Source organism: Halichoerus grypus, chromosome 4 (assembly GCF_964656455.1).
Source record: "Halichoerus grypus chromosome 4, mHalGry1.hap1.1, whole genome shotgun sequence".
Taxonomy (NCBI): domain Eukaryota; kingdom Metazoa; phylum Chordata; class Mammalia; order Carnivora; family Phocidae; genus Halichoerus; species Halichoerus grypus.
The window spans coordinates 77,736,413-77,759,605 of record NC_135715.1 but is presented as its reverse complement, the minus strand read 5'-3'; the positions used below and the strand labels follow the sequence as shown (position 1 = coordinate 77,759,605).

Below are 23,193 nucleotides of genomic sequence, written 5' to 3'. Positions count from 1 at the left end.
TTATTGTCAGACATTCTTGTATGTGAACAAGAATATAAAAATATTATAATTATTTGCAAGTATTATGAGTTTTTTGTTTTTGTTTTTTCCTGTCTCACTTCCCATCTCTACTGGGTTGTAAGCTTCTTGAAGGAGGCAGTGAAGAAGTGTTTATTATAGCCTGGCAGGTGCCAGGTGCTTTTCCTTGTGTTCAGGGACAGCAGTGAATGAGACAAAGTCCCCGCTTCTGCTTTGAGAGAAGGGGACTGACTTTACATCTTTGCTATCTCTTTACTTGTGCTAGCAGAGTTTCTAAAATACAGTGCATGCTACACAGTAGGAACTTGATACATTTTTGCTAAATGTATGCGTGTGGATCATAGATTACTAGTTACTATATACTAATTTGAGTTTTCAACAAAAGGCTTATAGTGAAATCAACCTTTGGTTTTTCCTTGCCATTATTGGTGGCCAAATGAGAATTTAATCCACGTTATCTACATAGGAAAACATTGATTAGAATCTATAACAAGTTGAAAATTAAAAGAAACTCAGAATGGGAAACCGAAATGAAGGGGATTTTCATATATAATTAGGAGAAACATTTTCTAGGTCTACGCCTTTCTTATCCACATATTAGTAAATATATATAATGTGTAAACACACGCACACATGCAAGGGTTGGAATGGTATCAAACTTTTACTCAAACACTCCAGATGACAAGAAATGGCCTGTGTAATTTGAATATAGCACACACCATTTTTAATGGTGCAAGATTGGTTTTTCTGCCTTGGTAAAATTTGAATCTAGATTGGTTGATTTTGTTAGATATTTAAGTCTTTTTTAAAAAAGTGCTTCCTTGAGAGAATAGATTATTTTAAAATACGTTTTTAAGCATAGGATTGGGTTTAGCTTTTTAAACACAGTTTGTGGTTTAGATAAAGTTATTTACTGCCTAAATTATCTTTGTCAGCACTTTTAAGTGCAAAGATAGAAGGTATAAGGAAGCTTTCCATATTATTATTATTATTATTATTATTATTATTATTATTATTATAGAGGGAGAGAGGGAGGAGGGAGAGGGAGAGATCTTAAGCAGGCTCCATACCCAGCACGGAGCCCAGCCTCACGACCCTGAGATCATGACCTGAGTCAAAATCCAGAGTCAGATGCTTAGCCGACTGAACCACCCAGGTGCCCCAGCTTTCACACTTTTAAAACATAAAATGATGTTCTCCTTTTGTCACCCCCTCAATTTTTTTCACTCTTAGGTATATAGAGATTTAATTTATGGATTAAATTAAGTTGGTCACAGTTGAACTTGATAAACTGCTTCTTGTGTGTAGGGCACAATCCAACCTTTAGTGGATGGAAGGTTCCATCGTTTATCATCATGGTCTCTAGACTTCTTTGATCACATACCACCACCAAAACAATTTTTTTGACTATGAATCTCAACAGTGTATATTAAATTACTTAAGATTCAATACATAAAATATAGTTCATAGAGATTATTTTATTTTATAAAACTTGTATTAAGGTAAACATTTTAAAAGGTTGTGACAAATGAGTAAACACAAATAGAGGCCATTTTTGTTCCCCGTTCCATGGGCCACCTTGCATGCCCCTGCAGAGTACCCTCCCCCGGAGAGAGATGACCAGTCTTTCGGATGAAATCACCAGCATGACAGCCTCCCACAGTTTCTTGGTTGACAAGGAGAGCGGTGGCCTCTATGTTTACTGTCCAGCCGAGCCTCATCTCCCTGTCTGGACTCTTGCGGTGGCTTCTTGCTCATCTCTCCTCTCCTCCGGCTGCTCCCCTGCCTTTGTGTGCCCCCATCTGCAGCACAGGCTGAGAACAGAGTGTGGGCTCTAGAAGGTACCCCGAATGTAGACCCAATGAATATCAGTGACAGTCCTGCCTGAAATTGTGGCCAGGTGGCAGAAAGTTGGAGAACCCCATCTTGGCATGTTTTCTGGGAAGCCCGACTGCCTCGTGTAGGGCTTTTTGAGCACACAGAGTGTGTGGCTGGGAGGACGCCTCCCACCTCCACTGCAATGTGGCCGCAAAGCCACAGGGCTCGCTGACAACGCCACCGTGGAACCCCAGCTAGGCAAAGGGGCGAGTCCGAAAAAAGGCCTCCATTTCCTCCTGTGCTTGAAAATGCACAGTTTCTCACATAAAGAGTATCTTCAGGCTTGGAAACTGCCTGGAGGAAAGTATAATGAGGAGTGCTTTTCCAAATTGTGATTTCCTTTGTGGAAGAGTATCTCCCGTGGCTTCTCTGCAGCCGGCTTCTCCCCTCTCCAGTCCATTCTCCACACTCACTGGAGAATCACCTTTCAAATCTCACATATGAGTGTCACTTCTCAGTGTGGATCCCTTCAAATCTTGCCTTTGAAGGCGAATGCCCGCGTGCGTTAGCCTAGCGTTCAGGCCTTTTCACCAACCACTTTGCCTGCATCTGCACGTGGTAGGTGCTCAATAAACACTTGTTGGATTGAAATGAACTAAGCATTGTGATTTATTTTGATGTTTCATGAAACACATGGGTGTGGACCTCACCGGGTCTGCTTGTGTGGTCAGGGGTACTGAGAACTCCGCTGGAAGGGAGAATCCGCCTCTTCATTCCCATGCTGAGTTGGACAGTGGTATGCCGTCCCTGGTGTGTCCAGCCCAAGGGGGCTGGGGCTGGGGTGGGGCTGGAAAGAGAGAGTGTAGTGGCGAAAGCATGGCAAGAGGAGTCAGGAGACTTGCGCTCTCGTTCTGTGTCTGCCACTAGTGAGGTGCTGGGCCCTGTTCTCCTCCTCTATGAGATGAATAGCTTGACTTCGATGTCTGGAGTGTCTTTTCCTAGTCTGGATCTCAAGAATTTATACTTTGGATTTTTTAGGCTACTCCTGAGTCTTGTCTGCTTCATGCATGATGTTCTCTATGTACACAAAGTGCTTATGCATCGAGATCTTTTTGCCTCTAATGTACAGAGCTGGGAAGAAAGCTTTCTGGATAGCCAGATGGTCTTCCTTTTGGATGTACCTAAGGCAGGAGAGGGGAATGGAGATGAGATCTGTGCTCCTCTGTGGCTAGGAATCACATTTTCCATCGGGTTTATGGTTATCATATCTGGTGTGGCAGTGGACGTGAGGAGTGACAAAAACATTACATTTTCATTGTGATGAGACTGGGAGAAGGAAAGAAAAGAAACAGGCAATGATTCTATTATTAAATACAGTTGACCCTTGATCAACACGTATTTGGACTGCGTGGGTCCACTTCTAGGCAGCTGTTTTCTCTTTTCAATAAATACAGTACAATACTATAAATGTATTTTCTCTTCCTTGTGATTTTCTTAACATTGTCTTTTTTCTAACTAACTTTATTGTTAAGGCTATAGTATGTAACCCATATAATGTACAAAATATGTGTTAATTGGGGCACCTGGGTGGCTCAGTCATTAAGCGTCTGCCTTAGGCTCAGGTCACGATCCCGGAGTCCTGGGATCGAGCCCCACATCAGGCTCCCTGCTCAGCGGAGTCTGCTTCTCCCTCTCCCACTCCCCCTGCTTGTGTTCCCTCTGTCACTGTGTCTCTCTCTGTCAAATAAATAAATAAAATCTTAAAAAAAAAAAAAAAGGCATCTATGCTGAGCAAGGCGAGGCCCCTAGGGGCAAGCTGCCTACCTTTAAAACAAAAACAAAAACAAAAACAAAAACAAACAAACAAAAAAACAAAATATGCGTTAATTGTTTATATTATTGGTAAGACTTCCAGGCAATAGTAGGCTATTAGTAGTTCAGTTTGGGGGGATTCAAAATTATACGCAGATTTTTGACTGGGCCGGAGGTGAGTGTCCCTAACCCCTGCGTTGCTCAAGGGTCAACTGTACACTAAAAATTGTAGCTTAAAGAATTTTTACCTATATGAAGTTGGGTAAAGCTCAGTACACTAAAGCGGGGAAGTTTCTAAACATTGGGGAAACCTTGAAAAGACTTACCTTATTATGAAAGAAGGTAAATAGGAGATCTGGGGAAATAGCAGATTTCCCTCAAAAAGTAAAGCAAAATATAGCAAATATTAATTTAAAATGTATTTTGGGATAAATTTTCTCTTTTCATCTGTGTAATTCTTTGGTTTCCAAGTTTATGTTAGGAATGTATCTAAAAAGCCAGAGGTGAAAGGGGTCATAGTTCTTCAGAAAAATGCATGGAATTCTGGTACCCTATTAGAATGTGGCAATAGGAGGGCGCCTGGGTGGCTCAGTTGGTTAGAATGTGGCAATAGGAAAAACGCGATCGCTAGTGTGTATCATGGTATGATTTAAGGACAACCTGAAAGATTATGGCTCTGGGGTGGGGTTCGATTCTCGAATTCATATGTTAATTCACCCAGGCATCAATTCCTTGGTTTGCTCCTTCATTCATAAACATTTATACCCACTATGTGCCCAGCACTGTGCTGAGTGCATAACCGTGCAACAAAGATCCCCAAATCTAGTAGCAGGCGTGTATTTATAAGTAATTCAGTGCAGAGTGCAGTGTGCTGTATCAGAGAAACACACAAACATCTTGGGGGTCCAAAAGAGTGTTTAAGTAACTGCTTGAGGAAATTGGGTGGTAACATTTACACTGGATCTTGAGGGAGGAATAGGAGTCTCAGAAAAGGCAGGGCAGACAAGTTAGGGCACATGAGCTTTCAAATGTAAAGATTAGAGTATCCTGCCTGAGTCAGAGAGAGGGTGTTAGATCGTGCACGTGTGCGCTTGCGTGCACACACACACACAGACACACACACAGAGGATTATAGTTTATTAGAGTATTAGTTTACATTTGTCACTTTTGTTCTTATCAAGGAGACTAGAAGTAAGGCTTGGATAGTTACTTTTAGAGTCAATCTAATTTATCTGAATGTTATCAAGATACTTTATTTTTTTTTAAATTTTATTTATTTGTCAGAGAGAGAGAGCACACAAGCAGGGGGAAGGGGCAGAGGGAGAAGCAGGTTCCCCACTGAGCAGGGAGCCCGATGTGGGGCTCGATCCCAGGACCCTGGGATCATGACCTGAGCCGAAGCAGATGCTTAACCGACTGAGCCACCCAGGTGTCCCTGTTACCAAGATACTTTAAAGCATCAAGAGTAATTGACTGTAATAAATATCTCTTTTAAAAAGAATGCCATGAAAAAAATTAATCTCCTTTAAGAAGCTTGCATTTAATGAAAGATATTTCACCTTTTCATTAAAAAGGGTAGCACAATCATTAAAATTGTAATGATACAGGAAAGTAGAGCATAGAATCTGTAAAAGTGATACAAAAGGATGATGTGCAGATTTTGGGTTTGTATCCCTTTTATAGCACTTACTTTTTTCTGTCCAGAATTTTAATTCCTGTTGGTCTTTTCCACTAGATTAAATTTCTAGGAGTCAGATTCTCTGTCTTTATAATCTTTCTGTTTTTTAAAGGCCCAGCAGTACACGTTCGGTGCAGTTGGCATATGGTCAGTGTTTGCTGAACCAGCTATTCAGCCTGTCACGACCCACATAGATGCAGAGCCTCACTGAATTTGGGCACCGTGGTCGATAGCACTACCTAGTATGTGGTTGTCCTCTTACAGGGTCCTCTTCTTCCTTATTTAAAGACCCAGACTTTGTAGATGGCAGAGTGACTCATGCCTAGTTCTTGCAGCCCTCAGACCAGTGCTTTGGAACCTGACCATCATCCTGATGGCGATGCTTATAAAACATGTATTTCCTAGTAGATTTGGTTGTTATGTTTCCAGAGACACAATTGGGCCCTGGTTTATATGAATCCATGTAATAACTAGGTGTGATGGATTTTTGACTGTGTTTCCTATGCACATAAACTTAAAAAAAATACATTGGTCAGGGCAGTTGTCTCTACTGGGTTAGAGGTATGTGAGTCAAAGAATTTCCCTTGCAAGGTGTCTCCATGGTGTGGGATAGAGGGGAGAGAGACCCTGTAGACCTACCTGTCCCAGAGTGAAGGAATATATCAATCTCTCTCTTTTCTTAAAAAGATTTTATTTATTTATTTGAGAGAGAGAGAGAGTGAGTGAGAGCACAAGCAAGGGGAACGGCAGTGGGAGCGGAAGAAGCAGACTCCCCGCTGAGCAAGGAGCCCGATGTGGGGCTCGATCCCAGGACTGTGAGATCATGACCTGAGCAGAAGGTAGATGCTTAACCAACTGAGCCACCCAGGTGCCCCTATAAATCTCTTTAAGAGGAAAAAATAAAATCTCTCAGATCCTTAGAAACCCATACTCATTTAAATGATCATGGCTATGTCATTTGAATATGAACCAACACAAACATTTTATTTTATTTTATTTTATTTTATTTTATTTTATTATGTTATGTTAGTCACCATACAGTACATCATTAGTTTTTGATGTAGTGTTCCATGATTCATTCCAACGCGAACTTCTTATACTTCTTTAGCAACTCCAATTCGAAACATATTAATGTTAAAATTTGCACTAACCTCTAAGACCAATAAAATCCAGACTGGCGTGATTGAGTTAGTGTGATGGAAGATGGTATGCGACTGAGGCTAAGATGCTGCTTCACTGTCCGTGTGGCTCTAAAGCTTTTTATGAGCTGAGCCCACCTGTTCCTTTGAGCACCTTGGGAAGACAGCTGTCCCCCTAACCCTCAAGTCTTCCTATTCTAATTCCTGGGAGACCAGATGATGTGCTAGGTACATCTTTTCTTTTCCTGTTAGCCCTGATGGTGGAAGTAGCACTAGTCGGCACTGCTTAGCACAGATACGTTCTTGGGCGCCGGTGTACAGTTACAGGCGGTCATGGGGGGTCCAGAATAGCCTTAAAACAATCCCTTCACTTTTTCTTTTTTTTTTTTTTTTTTTAAAGATTTATTTATTTATTTGAGAGAGAGAATGAGATAGAGAGAGCATGAGACGGGAGAGGGTCAGAGGGAGAAGCAGACTCCCCGCTGAGCAGGGAGCCCGATGTGGGACTCGATCCTGGGACTCCAGGATCATGACCTGAGCCGAAGGCAGTCGCTTAACCAACTGAGCCACCCAGGCGCCCCAATCCCTTCACTTTTTCATGAAATGAAAAGACCAAGCAAAGACAAAGGACCCAATTTGGAGGGCTGCAAGTGCTCTCCAAATTAGGTCCTTTGTCTTCCGGGGGTCTGCAGATGCCAGTTTTGAAAATATCCCATCACAGTAGGTGTGAAGTCCAGCAAGGAGGCTTGGTGGTATGCTGGAGAGGCAGCTTGAGCCCGGCAGTGTATCGGAGACCTTGTCTCCATCGGGCATCCTGCACTGGCAATTGTGAGCAACTTTTGAGCGAGCAGAATAAACTAGTGTGTTTGTGGAACAGGATATTGTACCAAAGGGCAAGGTACCACTAGACTTAGCAATCTGTCACTGTGGTCTGTCAGTTCAGATTACCTTGACGGTAGATGTTTAGGGATGTCCTGTAGATAGTCTCCAAAGAATGTAATTCGTAGAAAGGAAATGAAAAGGATCATTTGTTTAGTGATCTACCTGATAGCAGTATGCTATGGAAATAGGTGGTTTTAAACAGATGTTTTGGGAAATAGAGTATTACCTTATACTGCATATGGACATTGCCAATTTTCAAAGGATTGAGTAATAATTCTTTGATGATAAAGAGGGCAGCACCTCAGAAGAGCATCTTCTATATTATTTGATGGAGTTCATACACTGTCCTTGTTTTAGACATGGGGAGAATGAGGGTTTAGTGGCCGAGTGGCTTACTCAGGGTCACATAGATAGTGACAAATTACGATTTGAATGTAGCTGGATGAATAAACTTTGTCCAAAACATATGCATAAGAGTTGCCATCCATTTTTGTGAATACAAAATAATTTTACCAGAATTAACCATGTATTAGAATAGGATTTAGTATTTCCTTTACAGATATGATTTTGGAACAGTTTTTTTTCTTTCTAGTAGCCTAGTTTTTATTTTGTGGTTGGTTTGTTTCCTTAGCATGTGTACCGATGGACATTAGTTCATGGAAAATCATCTTTTAACAAATGTATCTATTTGTTTATTTAATTTTAGTTAAGTATATGTTGTTTAGTGGATTAGCTTTACTGATTTACTGAGACATGTTTAAAACATCCCACATTAGTAATGACCAAAGTCAGAGAACACAGGTCTGGAGACAAAGGCCTTGGAAAGGATTTGGTTTTAATCATTAATAGCTCAGGAGATTGCTCTCATCTCATCTGGAGGAGGATGGTCCTGGGTACCAGGCAACATGCTCAGCAGTGGTCTTTGTTCAGGCTCAGGAGTCTGGGAGTAGAATCTTCCTCATGACAGGTGCAGGCTTCACACAAGATCCCTTCTGTTTCCTGCCCTTGGTTTTACTCATATTCCCTGCTCCACACTCCTGCCTTTTCGGAAGCTCCACGGCCTCAGTGTCTGCCTGAGAAGTCTGACGAGGAAGGCTTGAGGGCGTGGCCATTTCTTGGGGCAGAGTCTCCACTGGCACATAGTTCTTCTGTGTCCCTACTAGAATTCCATTTCATAAAGGGTAGCTCCATGGAGGCAGGGACTTGCCTACTTTTGTTTCCTATGGAACTGCCAGTACTTAAAACAGTGTCTTGCATGCAGTTGGCACTTATTACATGTTGCAAGTATGAATATATTGTCAGTGGGATCCCAAATCACTTTGGTTGTTTGTTTGTTTCTTTCTTTCTAAGAAGACCCTGTGGATCCTGGCTCCTAAACACCTAATTTATGAAGATTAGAAGGTTGACATGCAGACCAGAGTGGTTCCTGACCATTTTGTGTATAAGGCTTCCTTTTTGATAAAAAATGTTAGGGAGTCCCACAGGATAGTAATTGTGCTTGTGCCTTTTTTTTTTTTAATTAATTTATTTATTTGTCAGAGAGAGAGAGAGAGAGCACAAGCGAGGGAGCGGCAGGCAGAAGGAGAGGGAGAAGCAGGCTCCCCGCTGAGCAGGGAGCCCGATGCGGGGCTCGATCCCAGGACCCTGCGATCATGACCTGAGCCGAAGGCAGATGCTTAGCCAACTGAGCCACCCAGACATCCCCCCACTTTTTAAAAAGATTTATTTATTTGGGGGGGCACGTGAGATGGTGGGTGGTAGGGGCAGAGGGAGAAGGAGAGAGAGAGAATCTCAAGTAGACTCCCCACTGAGCACAGAGCCCGAGGAGGGGCTCGATCTCACAATGCTGAGATCAAGACCTGAGCCTAGGGGCACCTGGGTGGCTCAGTCATTAAGCGTCTGCCTTCGGCTCAGGTCATGATCCCAGGGTCCTGGGATCGAGTCCCACATCGGGCTCCCTGCTCTGCGGGAAGCCTGCTTCTCCCTCTCCCACTCCCCCTGCTTGTGTTCCTGCTCTCGCTATGTCTCTCTCTGTCAAATAAATAAATAAAATCTTTAAAAAAAAAAAAAAAAAGACCTGAACCTAAATCAGGAGTCAGAGGGCTTAACCAACTGGGCCACCCAGGGGCCCCTGTGCTTGTGTCTTTTGATTGAAAAAAAAAACATTACAACAAAACCTACTGTGAATTCATTAACATTGTAAAATGAATTTGTTACAGAGCAGTTCATATATACATTTGAAAAAAGCAGCATATCTGTGCAGTGGATATTTCACTTACATAGTTGACTGGCAATGCTGACTAATGGCTTTCTTGTCCTGAGCCTCCCTGCACGCATGAAATCTGGTTAATTTGTAAATTGGGGAGCGTGAGGACCACCAAGAGAAAACAACACTGGGGGCTACAGAGGCACAAGCTGACTGCCTCCAAGCACCCCCTGCTTCTTCTAGTCCTCACTTACCTGCTACTTGCCCTTGCCCCATCCTCCATCTCACCTTTCCAGCATCACCTCTCAGTTCAGAATGGATTGTTGGTCACACACAACCTGAACTCCTCCTCACCGGAGCCTGTTTCACAGACTGGTTCCGAATTGCAGAGCCTTCTGCTTCTCTTTTAAGTGTTTCAGTCTCCCCCAGTTCCTTGAATTAGTGATGCTGGACAGGCTGATCAGAGTTGGGTCAGTCTCACTCATTCACACTTTCCCTCCCACATTTGCTCACTCACTCAGGCACATACTCACACCCTCACTCGCTCACACCCTCACTTGCTCACACACTCACACCCTCACTCATTCGCACCCTCACTCGCTTACACACTCATGCACACCCTTACACCCTCACCGGCTCACACCTTCACTCAGTCACACACTTGTCCACACACTCACACCCTCACTTACACCCTCATTTGCTCACACACTCATTCACTCACACTCTCACTCCCTCACACCTTCACTGGCTCACACCTTCACTCACACACTCACTTGCTCATACCTTCACTTATTCACATCCTCACTCGTTCACACACTCATTCACTTGCTCACACCTGCACTCACATCCTCACTTGCTTATGAGCTCACACACTCACTCACACCCTCACTCTGTCACACCTTCACTGGCTCACACCTTCACTCACACACTCACACACACCCTCACTCAGACCCACTTGCTCACACACTCACTTGCTCACACCTTTGTTCGCTCAAATGTTCACTCACTTACACCCTCGCTCACACACTTGCTCACATCCTCATTCACATACTCACACCCTCACTTGTTCACACCCTCACTTGCTCATCACTGACTCCCTCTTCCATTTACTCACACATACCCTCACTCACTCACACCCTCACTTGCTCACACCCTCACCTACACCCTCAGTCTTTCCTGCTGGCTTTCATGAAGCCAACAAACATCAGTGACACCACCTACTACTATTACATGCTGGTACTGGAAGTACACCTGCTCCTCATTATTTGCAGATTGTATATTTGCAAATTCGTCTACTTACTAAATTTGCTTGTGATCCTAAAGTCATTACTGGTGGCACTTCCATGGTCATCTGCAGACATTCAAGGAGAAGCAGAAGGGAATGGCCTGATGGGCACGTTTCCAGCAGAGGTCCTGCCAGGCGATGCTCTGCCTTCTTGCTTCAGCTCACACTATAAAAAAGTGTCCTTTTGGGGATCTATTTAGTGCCACATTTTTCCTTTTTTGTGCTTTTTTTGGTGATTTTAGTGTTTCAAATGCCCCCGAAGCATAGTACTGAAGTGCTATCTAGTGTTTCTAAATGCGAGATGGCTGTGATGAGTCTTACGGAGCACACCAGCTAAGTGAGAGAGTCTTGTGTGAGTGTGAGCCACAGTGCTGTTGCTGGTGTGTTGTCGGTGAGTTCGTTGTTAATGAATCTACAACATTAACTTAAATAGAAACCCACAAAAATCAAGGTTACGTATTGATTGACCAAAGTGTTATGACTGACTTGCGTGGCACCTAATGCCGTGTTTCTCTTGGGAACAGCGCGTCAGTATTCATGACTTCAGTGCTCACAGAGGCTTTAGAGAACAGAACTACCGTGGATAATGAGATCAACTGAACATACAAATGCAAATGGTACTTCCTCTTCTGGGTGAGCTTAGAACTGATCCAAGAACTTGCAACTTTGTGGGGGGTGGCAGATACACAAACCAAGAATTATAATTTGGTATGATACTTGTTATGATAGCCTTATGTACAAAAAGGGCTCGGAGAACTTAGAGAGCTTAATTCCAGGGTGGGAGAGAACTTCAGGATTGTTCCCAGAGGAGATGGAGAAAACCAGGCGGGTGTCCTGAGGAGAGGAAGGCTTGTGAGAAGGCGGCTTTGCCGCTGGGCTCAGAAACATGGTGGCTGTGCTTGTACCCTAATTCTGTTATCTTTACTTCCGCCCCCCGCCATGTCCTGTCTCCGCTTCTGTTTCTCCCAGCTGCTGCTGGAGCCTCTTTCCTGTCACTATCATCAGCCATGGTGTGGGAGGTGCCCTGGAGCCCCACAAAGAAAGCTGCCGCCCCACCCCCCAGAGCGGGGGGCGGGGGGCGCTACCCTGAGGGCAGCTACAGTGGTGGCGGGGCCGCCTCATCCCGCCTGCCTCCCCCATGCCAGGGACTGACTTGTGCTCGTGCACAGACATCGTTTCTCAGTCTGTGGACCTGGTACACCTCAGCGGCATCCTCACGGGTGGCTGAGGAAATCGTCTGCATTCCTGACACCCCCGCTGCCGAGGGCTCCCCCTCAGGATTGAAAGGTTCTGGTGTTACGTGGGAGAGACATATACAGAGCTGTCCTCCTTTGTCCTCTTTATAAATGCTTAAAATCCCGACATAAGTTGATCCCCTCTTTTCTTATTCTTTTTTTCGCGTGTATTGTAATTCACTGAAATCTCCGTCATGATTTGCTTTTCCTTTGTAATGAAGTGCTCAAAGCTCAGTGCGGTATTCCAGAACAGACTTGCCAAGGTCACACCAAAGACATCCCTTTCCCTGTGGTGCATGATGTGATTGCTTTGCATGGAATGATTTTTGCCCATTTAGCTGCCATGTTGCTTTGTATGTTCTCACGTAATTGCTGTCCACCCTCGGCTCTAGATTTCATCCCTCCATCCATTTTCCACATGAATTGCTGTGTTTCAGATAGTTTTCTCTTGGCTGTGTTGACTTGGCCTGTATTCTTTTTCTTTCTCCATCTTTCAAGTTCATTTTCAGTTTGCAGGGTTTTGATGGAATATCGAAGCCTGTTACTTGCATTTGGAACATTCGGATGGTTCGAAGCTGGAGGTAAAGCAGGGAGTAGCGGCAACACAAGGCTTAGCATCCCAGCCCTGTTGCTCACTCGCTGTGCGACCTTGGGCAGTCTACTCAAACTTGCTGAGCTATAACTGTGAGACAGGGCTAATGACAGCCACATCACAGCACTGCTGTGAGGATTAGAGAAGACGAAGCCCATAGAACAGCCAGCACACTGCGTGGCTCCCAGCGGCTGGTTAGTGCAGGCTCGTTCCCTTAGCATTCTTCCCGGATGAGTGTGGTCGTGGTGGACGCTGCCCTGGTACAGCCTTGTATACGCCTTACTGGATGCGACGTGCACAGAGAGTGTGTTTCTTGCCAGTTTGAATTCCGGAATGAAGATGTATCACACAGTCTATGAAAATAAATATAAATTTCCTTCGTTCCTGCATCCCTTGAATCATACTTTAAAATGTTAACCATAAAGCCTTGCTTATCAAGATTAATTTTAGATACTTTATTTTTATATGTAGCTTGTTATTATTTTATCCACATAGTTAAAGAAGTTTCTTTCTTTGGGATTTAATTTACTTTAGTATTACTGTAATTCTTTTTTTCTAATGTTCACACATTAGTGGATTCACCAGGCTGTCACAGCACCTGAAATGCCTACCTTCAGAATTGGTTTTTCAGGATTAAAGCACTGTTTTAAAAAAGGGTCTATGTCAGCATATGACTTTGGTTTTGGAGCAATAGAATTATTAGTTGGTGGTATTAGCCCTGATTACTGTTGGAAGTGGGTTGTTCCACTCTAGCAGGGAGAGGGGCCTTGAGAGAGTGAGACAGTCACCTGCGTGTTACAGAGGGGAAGGGACAGCTGCACCGGTCGCTTTCTAAGAGAGCAGGGCCATTTATATATCACAAGTTCAGGGGTGGGAGGAATAGTTCGGTTCCAGAGAAATCTGGGCTGGCACGCGTACGGCTGAGGCTAGCAGCTGGGGGCCCAAGAGCTGGGGGTGCCAGAGACAGGCTTTATCTACTTTGCGATTTTATGCAGGGTTTCTCTGTGGGTGTCGGGGGTGGGGATGGGGGTGTAGGGGCCCATGAGCATTGGCTGGGGGTATTCGAGAAGTTCAAGAGTTCTGGTATTATTTATCTTCGATGTTGCATTTTGTCTGCCTTATGCCCACATCCAGCTTTCCCGTTGGGTTTGAGTGCTCTATGACATTGCGGACTTTTTATTTTCTTGCAAGACTTGGTTTTTCTCCCAAGTAAGTTCTCTGAGGGAGAGCTTATGATGTAGGGTTTGTGGGTCAGGCCTGTTTCTGGTGGCCAACATGGCGAAGAGGATGGTGGCGGGCCCTAAAATGCAAGGTCATAGTGGGCAAGACACCTTCCAGGATGGGATCATCCTGACGGTCTCCCAGGGAGAAGAAAGAAGGGGCTCCTTGTGCCAAAGTGATGTCTTCTTCCTTGTCCTCCTTTCTTCCTAAAACAGCAACCTCATTCCCTTGGCTGCTTCTGGAAGCATTAATTCAGTCTGCATTTCTGATCAGCTGCCCCCACCGTCTCTGCAGTGGGCAATTGATGCAGCACATTTTATTTGGTTTCTTTCCTTATTTTCCTCCACTGCAGTTTCTTTTTCCATTTCCTGTTCAACATGTCCTTCCAGAGTTCTTGTGGATAGCTCTGCTTTCTCCATTTTGATGTGCCAAGAGTGAATCCCTAGAATCTTAGACCCAAGGAGACCTTAGAAATGTCTTAGTCCAGTTCCCTCATTTTACAGATAAGGAAATTGAGGCCCAGGATTATTAATCAACCTACCCGCCGCTCCCAGACCCTGTGTGTGTGTGTGTAAGTTTGGCATTCCTTTATGTAAGGAAATTCCGTGAATCTTTTAGTTCTTCAAAAATAGTCTTTGGGCTTCCACTGTCATTGTATTGGTTCATTTTTTGGTTTCTCTTAATTTTATTTCTACAAACCAAGTTCTTAATTTAACCCATTTTGTCTATCATAGAAAACCTTTGGCACATTTTTCTTTTCCAATTCCACTCCCTACGGTATATTTGATGGTTATCATGGAAACAAAGTAGTTGGACTCAATTGTCTTTGTCTTTTTGGATCCCGTATTTCCTTAATTTCCCCTCCCAGCTGTTCAGCTGGACGGGTTTCCGCCATGGTGTGTCAGTCAGATTCTTCCAGGGTGTTCCCTCTGCTCTGGGCTCTTCCCTCTCGCGCTACGCACTGTGAGGTTTCTTCAGCATTTGCAGGTCTTTGATGTGTATTTTCAGTGGTCGCTGGACGACCTGCTACTCTTACCAGATCATCATCTAGGGTAAGAAATGTTACATGTGATTTCTTTTTACTCTGGTGTTCTAAGATCCTAAAAGAAGTTTCATGATTTTTTCCTGTAAGGTTCTCAGTGGAAGCATTAAACGTGCATTGTCTGCATAGGGGGCACAAGCAACAATATTTCTTAAAGTGAACACGGGACTTGTCAAATTTGAATCCTCGTGCACCTGGAGCAAGGTTTTCTTTCCCCTGTGGGACTACGTCTCTGGAAATGGAGTACAAGTTGACGAGCTAATAAGATTTGCTAAACGAATATCCATGTCTATAGTGGCTTCTAAGAAGGCCCCTGAATTGTCTAGCCTGTCTGGGGCAGGTTCTGTCCTTGGCGGCATTGTTGGTGCCACAAGGCTGGTGAGCGCACAGCCTAGACAGTGTCCATGTGCGCCTGGATTCAGACTGGGCCCTGGCCTTTGAATCCCCAAATGCCCAAGTAAGCCGCTCCTGGAGAAAGGGTGGTTTGTGTTTGTTTTGTTTAGTGTTTGGTGGGGGAGGAGTGGAGAGAATGTTGGAATTCTTTATTTTCTCTATATTTTGATGAGACCAAATGAAAAACTGCCTGCCTCCTTGCTTCATTTTGTTTACGTTGACCAGACACAACTGATCCAATTGTTCCCACAATTCTAAGATCATGGAAAGAAAGCAGGCCCCTCTGGAATAGTGGGGATTTGAAAGACGGGGCTTATGGGGAGCCATATCGAGGGCATAACGGGGTTGGCTCTGAATTGGAGTCTAATAAAATAAGAAATAGTGCCCTCTTGCCTATTCTCCTCTGTGTTTGTTGCTTTCTGTCCATTTGGGGACTTCTCCCAGGAGAGAAGAGTTGAAAGACCTGGCTTCTTATTAATGGTCCTTTAGTCATTATATTTAATCACCCCGATCCTTGCAACAACTCCCATTAAGACTTTACTGCTAGATTATTAATGAGAAAGAGTACATCTGTACGAGTAATTGTGGTTGAGGGAGGTTTAAATACCATGACTGTAATAAACGGGAGATATGAGAACGAGTGATTACATCAAATCATTAACTTGCAAAATGTTTGGGAACTCTGCTATCAAGTTAGTTTCTGTATAGTCGCTGACCTCGGATTTATGGGTTGGCCTGGTTTGCGCAACTAGTTTAAGTGACCCACTGAGTTGAATAAATGCAACCATTTTGGATAGTGTGATTAAAGCTACACCATATATGTTTATAAACATATTTATAAATATATTTATATATACAAAGGGATATATATACAAAGGGATATACAAAGGGAAATCATGTTTTAAAATGGCAGCATGCCATAAGCCTATATGTTTTCCGTGAGAACTGTTGAGCCTCAAATTTTGAAAAATTCTGATTTCAGTTTTTAAGTGAGTATAGATATGAATTGGGCATAATAATGCCCATGTGGATTACACATTTTCCAATTGTCTAATATTTTAAGTGGTGTCTATATGAGTTTATGTCTTATAACATTCCTAAGCATTCCTTAGGGTGTGCTGTAATTTTCACATTATTATCTCATTCTTTGGTTTTAATAGGATTCGTAAAAGTTTTGAAGTTTTAATTTCAGTTTTTCCCACTGCTTAGAATTTGATGATATAAAATGAAAAGAGGTTTCCATAGTTGCTAACATTCACCAGATTTTGTTCCAAAGCATGGACTTTAGTAGACTTTTGAATTAAATCCACATTCTCCACCCAAGCCTAGTGATATAATCCAACAGTTCAAAGATAGGTATGCCATAAACAGCTATAGTTAAATAATCTAAAGAAAAAAAAATTAAAACATGGAAATACAATAAAACAAGAATTGATCACTTTATAGTGGAATACTCTATAAACTGTCTGCATTGGAAACATGTGGTGAGTTTTAAAACATCTGAGTTCTATAATTCTAAAGTGTATAGTTGATTGGAAGGCAGAAACTTTTTTTCCTCCACTGCATATATAGAAGAATACAGGCTAGTATGTTTTTGCTGTCCCAATTTGCACTCGTTTGCTCATTTTTAGTTTAGAAAAATCACTGCGGGGTACAAATACGTAAGTATAGTCACCTCGACTAAGTATTTTGTCACTGAGTTCTAAAGAGTGATCATAAAGAGAGTAATTCTGTAAATCTTGCTATTTTATCTGTCTGTCCAAAGCAGAAGTCACACGTTAATGTAATCCCCAATAAGAGGAAGAAATTATTTAAAAGAATATACATGGCATAAAAAAGTAACAGGGTCTTTAATTCTTAATGATCGTTTTAATTTTTAAGGTATGTCAGTTTATCTGAGTGGCATTATACTAATTGTCATAATTACAGGAGCTGAAATGTACCAGTGCTTTTGCAATGTAATGTCTGCACGATCTCATTTAACTTGTTAACCGAAGTCAGACAACCCTTCCGTGTAGGAGGCAATTGAACTCTTAACCATCACAAAAAGTGCTGGCTATAGATGATGCTGTTTAAAATGGAATAATTCACTTTATTTTCTGGGTTGCCTAAAAAGTTCTATTATGTGTATATAAAAAATGCTATAATAGCTTGCCAGGGGAAATAGAGCAGTGTTTTCTGAGCAGTGAAAAGGCTAGTTCAGTTTCTTAGCTTATAACTTTTTTAAAAAAAGGTTTTTTTTTTTTTTTTTTGTAAACTAAAAAAACCCCTCAAAACATATACAATGAGAATCTTTTCATAAATACTGAAAACAAATGTGTTCCCTTGCTAGATTGTGCTGTCCCCACCACTGTAGACTTTTGTTCATAATCTCTACAGATTCCTCTTGCAAAGCGAATAGTGTTTTCTAAAAATTACATTTTGTTAAGGTAAAAAAGGAAGGAAGCACATAGGAGTCTTAGAGTAACAGTTGCTTCATATAATTCCTGAGCATGGTGTGCGAGCCCTAGCCTTTCCTCTGCACAGCCCTCTCTAGTGCCTGGCCCTTTGGAAACAGCACCAGAAGCCTCCCTGGAGGAGGAGGTCTGGAGGAATCACAGTGTTTAGTGAAAAGCAAAAAAAACCCAGAAGGGACTGGTCTCCAGATTGCGGCGCCTCCAGTAGGGCTCCTGGAAACTTCCTGCTCTGGTGGCTTCATTCCCCTAATAACGAGATCCTGTGGCAGAGACCAGGGGCAAGTCATTTCGCACCTGGGTCTCACTGTCTCATGTATTTAACAGGAGAAGTTGTATTAGCTGTTTTCCAAAGTTCCTCCCAGTTGTGAGAGGTTATGATGTTAACATAATGTCAACAACCACCATTGTTTATGGAGGGCTTCCTCTGTGCCAGGCATGTTCTTTGACTGCGTATTTGTAATAGCCCTGTCTGAAGATACTAACCTGCTTGAAAGTTGAAGTTACTGAGGCTTGTGGAGGTTAAGTACAGTCGTAAATGTCCCACAGCTAGAGAAGGGCGAAGCTGGGATGTGCATGGGCCTTCGACGCCCCAGCTGGGCTCTTCACCAGCGTGCAAACAAGCTACCTGTCTTCTGCTGAGGTGACGGGTCTGTGTTTCTAATCCAACAAAGGCCACTGTACGATAGGTACGATAGCTCTGTAAAGCAAGCAGGACTAGTACATAACTCACGGTTCCAAAAGAAGAAAGAAGTGTTCTGTTTTTTAAGTAAAATGTTTGTCAGGTGATATGATTTCCTGCTGAGAAAAAGCAAGCTTAAAATGAATTAGTTTTTCATGTTTTTTGAGGAACTAAAGGTTCAGCATACAGTTCCATACGCTGGTCCATTTTATTAGGTAAGAAGAAAAAAACAAAAACATAATTTGTTTAGAAAATTTACTTAATCACAGCAAACCCAAACCAGCATTTTTAGCCAGGAATAATCTTGTCTGTGAGGAGAATATTTATTATACAGATGTAAGTAAAGACTAAAATTGCTGGTAATGTCTTTAACACACTATTTTTATTTCGTCAGTCTTAATAGAGATGAAAGAGAAATCACATGCAGCCTCATCCTCCAGTGCAGGGGAGGGGAGGGGTTGTGTTTTCTCAGAAGAATGCTCCTCTAGGTTTCCATTGGAGTGAGGTGAAGGGCTGCCTCTCCGATGCTCACCCCCTCCTCCCGAGGGCAGAGCTTCTCCTGGAACCCCAGTGGAGTAATCCCTCTGAGGGGGGAGCCGTGGAGGACTTCTCACTCCCGGCAATTCATTTTGTCCCGACGAACCCAGCATCAGCCTTCCAAAGCTTCCCCGTCGTTTCTGTCCTTGACAGTCGAATCTGTCCTTGACAGACACGTTGTTTTTTCTTTTTGCTTTGCCCTGTTTGATTTAAGAAGAACTTGTCCAGTGAGATAATATTGTGTCACAAGCCCTTTCGGGGCCTGGAAGAGCACCCATCAGGAGGTGCGGGCAGGCCCTGTGTGCTTTGGAGTGGGTGTTAAGCCTTCGGTTCATAAAAGAAATAGGGGAGCCGGCCTCACTTTGGACTGTTGATTTTGTCAAATTCTCTCCCTTTCTCCCTTTGCTCTCCTGACTTACTCCATTGCAAGGATGTGATGGATCCTGCCCGGCTGCTCTCTATGAACTCAGTGTACTAAATTTTGTCTTGGGTGTGTGCATGTAAAGAGGGCGCCTGGGGGGCTCAGTCGGTTAAGCGTCTGCCGACCCTGGGTTCGAGCCCCGCGGCAGGCTCCCTGCTCTGCGGGGAGCCTGCTTCTCCCTCTCCCTCTGCTGTTCCCCCTGCTTGTGCTCTCATTGTTGCTCTCTCTCTTAAATAAATAAAATCTTAAAAAAAAAAAAGAAAGGACATCTGTATTTTGGTGATGTCTAGTTTGCTGTCCTCTGGGTCTGAATGTCAGAAATGGAAGAACATCAAATGCCCTTACCTGTTCTGCTGTTTTAAGTGTGTGCATGGACATGTGTTGTTTTTTTGGTTTGTTTTCTTATTTATGTAAGTTGCCAGATGAGCAAGAGCGAGGGGAATATTTTTAAAGGTAATTTTGTGTTCATTTTTTAAAAGTACCGTCGAGGAAGGTATTGATTTGAAAAGTTGTGGCCTACTGGTGAGAAGAGCAAAAAGGCTATTCAGTCCCGTTGCCTTGTTTCTCCAGGGGACAGCTTTTGTGACTTGGGTGTGCTCTTGGTTCAGGGATGTGAGGCGTATGTTGTTTCTGGTCATGACTTCTGTCCAGGAGACACATGGCTGCAGGAGCCCTGGGGCATGCGGTTAAATGGGACCTAGAGTTTCGTAAAGCTCAGGTGGAGGGAGAGGTGCAATACATTTGTGAAAATGTGGAACCTTTTAACTTTGGGGATGTAGGAATAAGTACAGCTTTTCTGTTGGTAGCTGTGTGCCTGAGAATGTGGCTTTTTAAGTTGGGGGGCTCTTTCTGTCTAAATTCAAGGAAGTAGGAGGGCTACAGCAATTGTTTTTACTTCTTTGTCTTCAGGAAGACTCAGTCACATAGAAAGCATTCTATCTTGAAATGTGGACCATGGATTAACTGCATCAGAATTCCCCCAAGGGCCTGTTAAAAATGTGTATTTCCAGACTTTCTGGATCAGAATTTTAAAGGGTTGGAGATTGCAAATTTGCATTTTAAAGAGGCATCCCAGCTGATTCTTCTGTAATCCTAAAGTTTGAAAAGCACTCCTATGGAGTAATATGTCACCTCTCCTACTTCAGAGGGCAGAAGGTATCCGACCACAGTGCTAATGTTGAGAATGTTGGTCTATATTGCAAGTACTTTTTAAAGCATATATTAAAGATGAGGCAGTTATCTGAACTTTTCGCTTCAGCTAAGGCTCTCCCTCGCAGGATGGTCACCGTCCTAATTGCTGCAGTAAAAATGGGAACAACTCATAGCATTTGTCGTCCTTTGTCTGTCGGGCTTGTTCAAATAATGGGCATACGAAAAAATCTAACTAGAAAACGTTTGAAATCTTTTGAACTTCAGTCAGTATGGAAAACAATTAGAATGTAGTTAAATTTATACAGTCAGGCACTTTTTGCAAAATACGTCACAATGGTTAAAATGGGTTAAAATCAGTATTTTCTCACCAGAGTTATATTGTGTCGCGATTGGATATTGCTTTAAATACAGAAAGTAGCTATTTTGCAAAATACTGATTTGTTTGTTTGTTTGTTTTAACAGGAGAAACTAACCCAAGAGTGTGTATTCAGAGAACAGTTTGAAGAAAACTGGTATAACACGTACTCTTCGAATCTGTATAAACACGTGGACACTGGAAGGCGATACTATGTTGCATTAAATAAAGACGGGACGCCAAGAGAAGGAACGAGGACTAAACGGCACCAGAAATTCACACATTTTTTACCTAGGCCAGTGGACCCCGACAAAGTACCTGAACTATATAAGGATATTCTAAGCCAAAGTTGACAAAGACAATTTCTTCACTTGAGCCCTTAAAAAAGTAACCACTATAAAGGTTTCACGCGGTGGGTTCTTATTGATTAGCTGAGTCATCACACCAGCTCCACAGTTGCCAAACTTTGCCGCATGTATAATGTACGATGGAGGCTTGGATGGGAACATGCTGATTTTGTTCTGCACTTAAACAGGCTTGTCCTCCTGGAGGACCGCCGCTGCCCACTTGCTTGATTTATTGTGAGAAGAGGAGAGGGAGACTGAGCGGGGGTGTGAGTGTGTGCGTGGATGAGGAGCAGGGGAGATGGAAGAGAGAAGCAGAAGCAGAGGACCGCGGCCTGATGCATGCTGGGATTTAGACGCGCTTTTACATTTTTGATCAGTTGTACTTCATCTTGTATCAGCACAGCTGCCATACTTCGACTCATCAGGATTTTAGCTGGTGGCCTGCGCAAGGGTACGCTGCATTTTCAAAGGCATGGAGGGTGCAGTCTTACTTAAGAGACTTTTTCAGTTAATGCTCACTGGTGCCATCCCGGTGAATTTAAAGCAAAGACCTCTTAGTAAAAATAAAATAAAAAAAAATAAATAAAAATAAAAAAAAGTTAAATTTATTTATAGAAATTCCAAAGGCAACATTTTATTTATTTTATATATTTATTTATTATATAGAGTTTATTTTTAATGAAATATGTACAGGCCAGATAGGCATTTTGGAAGCTTTAGGCTCTGTAAGCATTAAATGGCAAAGTCCGCTACGAACCTGTGGTAAATTCATGCAAGTAAATATAACGGTGCATGGATATGAGAAATTCTAATGACCCTAATGTACTAAAGGTGACAATCTCTTTTGTGCCCATATTATTGTAAACTTATGCACATCATTCATGACACTGAGTATTCACTCTTCAGACTGCTTGTTTCATAGCTTATCCCAGAGGATTAAAGAAAAACTGGGTCTCAAACTTTTATTCTGTGTCTGTAATATTTCCTCTCTCATAAGTGACTTATTCCATCACTGTAACTTCACGGTTGGAAAATATAAGGGTTGGTATATATCCTACGTGTTTAAACCTATTGCAGAATATACCAAAGCTGAACAATAACTATGCTTTTATTTTAGTTGATCTCCAGGACAACAGGACTAACATCAAACATTGTACTGATTTAGAATGCTCAAAAAGAAAAAAAAGAAAAAAAAAAGAGCTTACGTAGCACAAATTTTTTTTTTTTTTAATTTTTTTAAGGGACAAGAGTCAGATTAAACAGGACCATTCTTGGAGACTTTTTATTTGTGCACTATCAAATATGACATTATACAAGCTCCATAGAGGTCATTGTAACATCTTTTATAGGAAATTGCTTTTGGTGTGAACCATCGTAATACATAATAGCACCCTTCAAGTAAAACTTGCAAAATGAAACTAATAAATCTTCATCAATAATGACAATGAGGGGGAAAGTATTATACTTGTTGACTGTGTTTTGTTTTTAAAAATGGTCCTCACAAGCGCTCAATTTTTTTAGAGGGGAGGTTACTATATAGAATATCTTTTACAAGGCTTTTATAACATTTTATGCTGAAAAGCGTAAGAATACATATTTCTTTAGTAGCAATAATTTTGGAACTTGCCCTCGGGCAAGGAAGACTATTTCTTACTATATACTAAGGAGGAAAGAGCCAAATTCTTAAAGCAATATTTAAGAAAAAGGAATTTATAACAAATTCACATACCACATATAACACTTTCTAGCCAGTTATGTTGGGAAATTGAAAGTGACAGTTAAAAAATTGTGTTGGGATTTATGTAACTAATTTTAAAATTTAATATTCCAACTTTGTTTTGCTCTGATGCACATTCTTTATGAAAAATAAAAGTATGTCACTGTTGAGTTAAAGCTGTTTGGAAGTAGAAGCGCATGACTTATTG

General features: G+C 42.3%; 1 protein-coding gene across 1 annotated transcript in view; it reads left to right on the top strand.

Moving 5' to 3' along the window:
* FGF9 (fibroblast growth factor 9) overlaps positions 1 to 22,233 on the top strand; it is a 33,585-nt gene extending 11,352 nt beyond the window's left edge. Inside the window, exon 3 of the mRNA XM_078070570.1 lies at positions 21,029 to 22,233. Coding sequence (XP_077926696.1) covers positions 21,029 to 21,274 — 246 coding nt within the window. The 3' untranslated portion in view covers positions 21,275 to 22,233. The remainder of the gene's footprint in view (positions 1 to 21,028) is intronic.
* Positions 22,234 to 23,193: the final 960 nt, after the last annotated feature.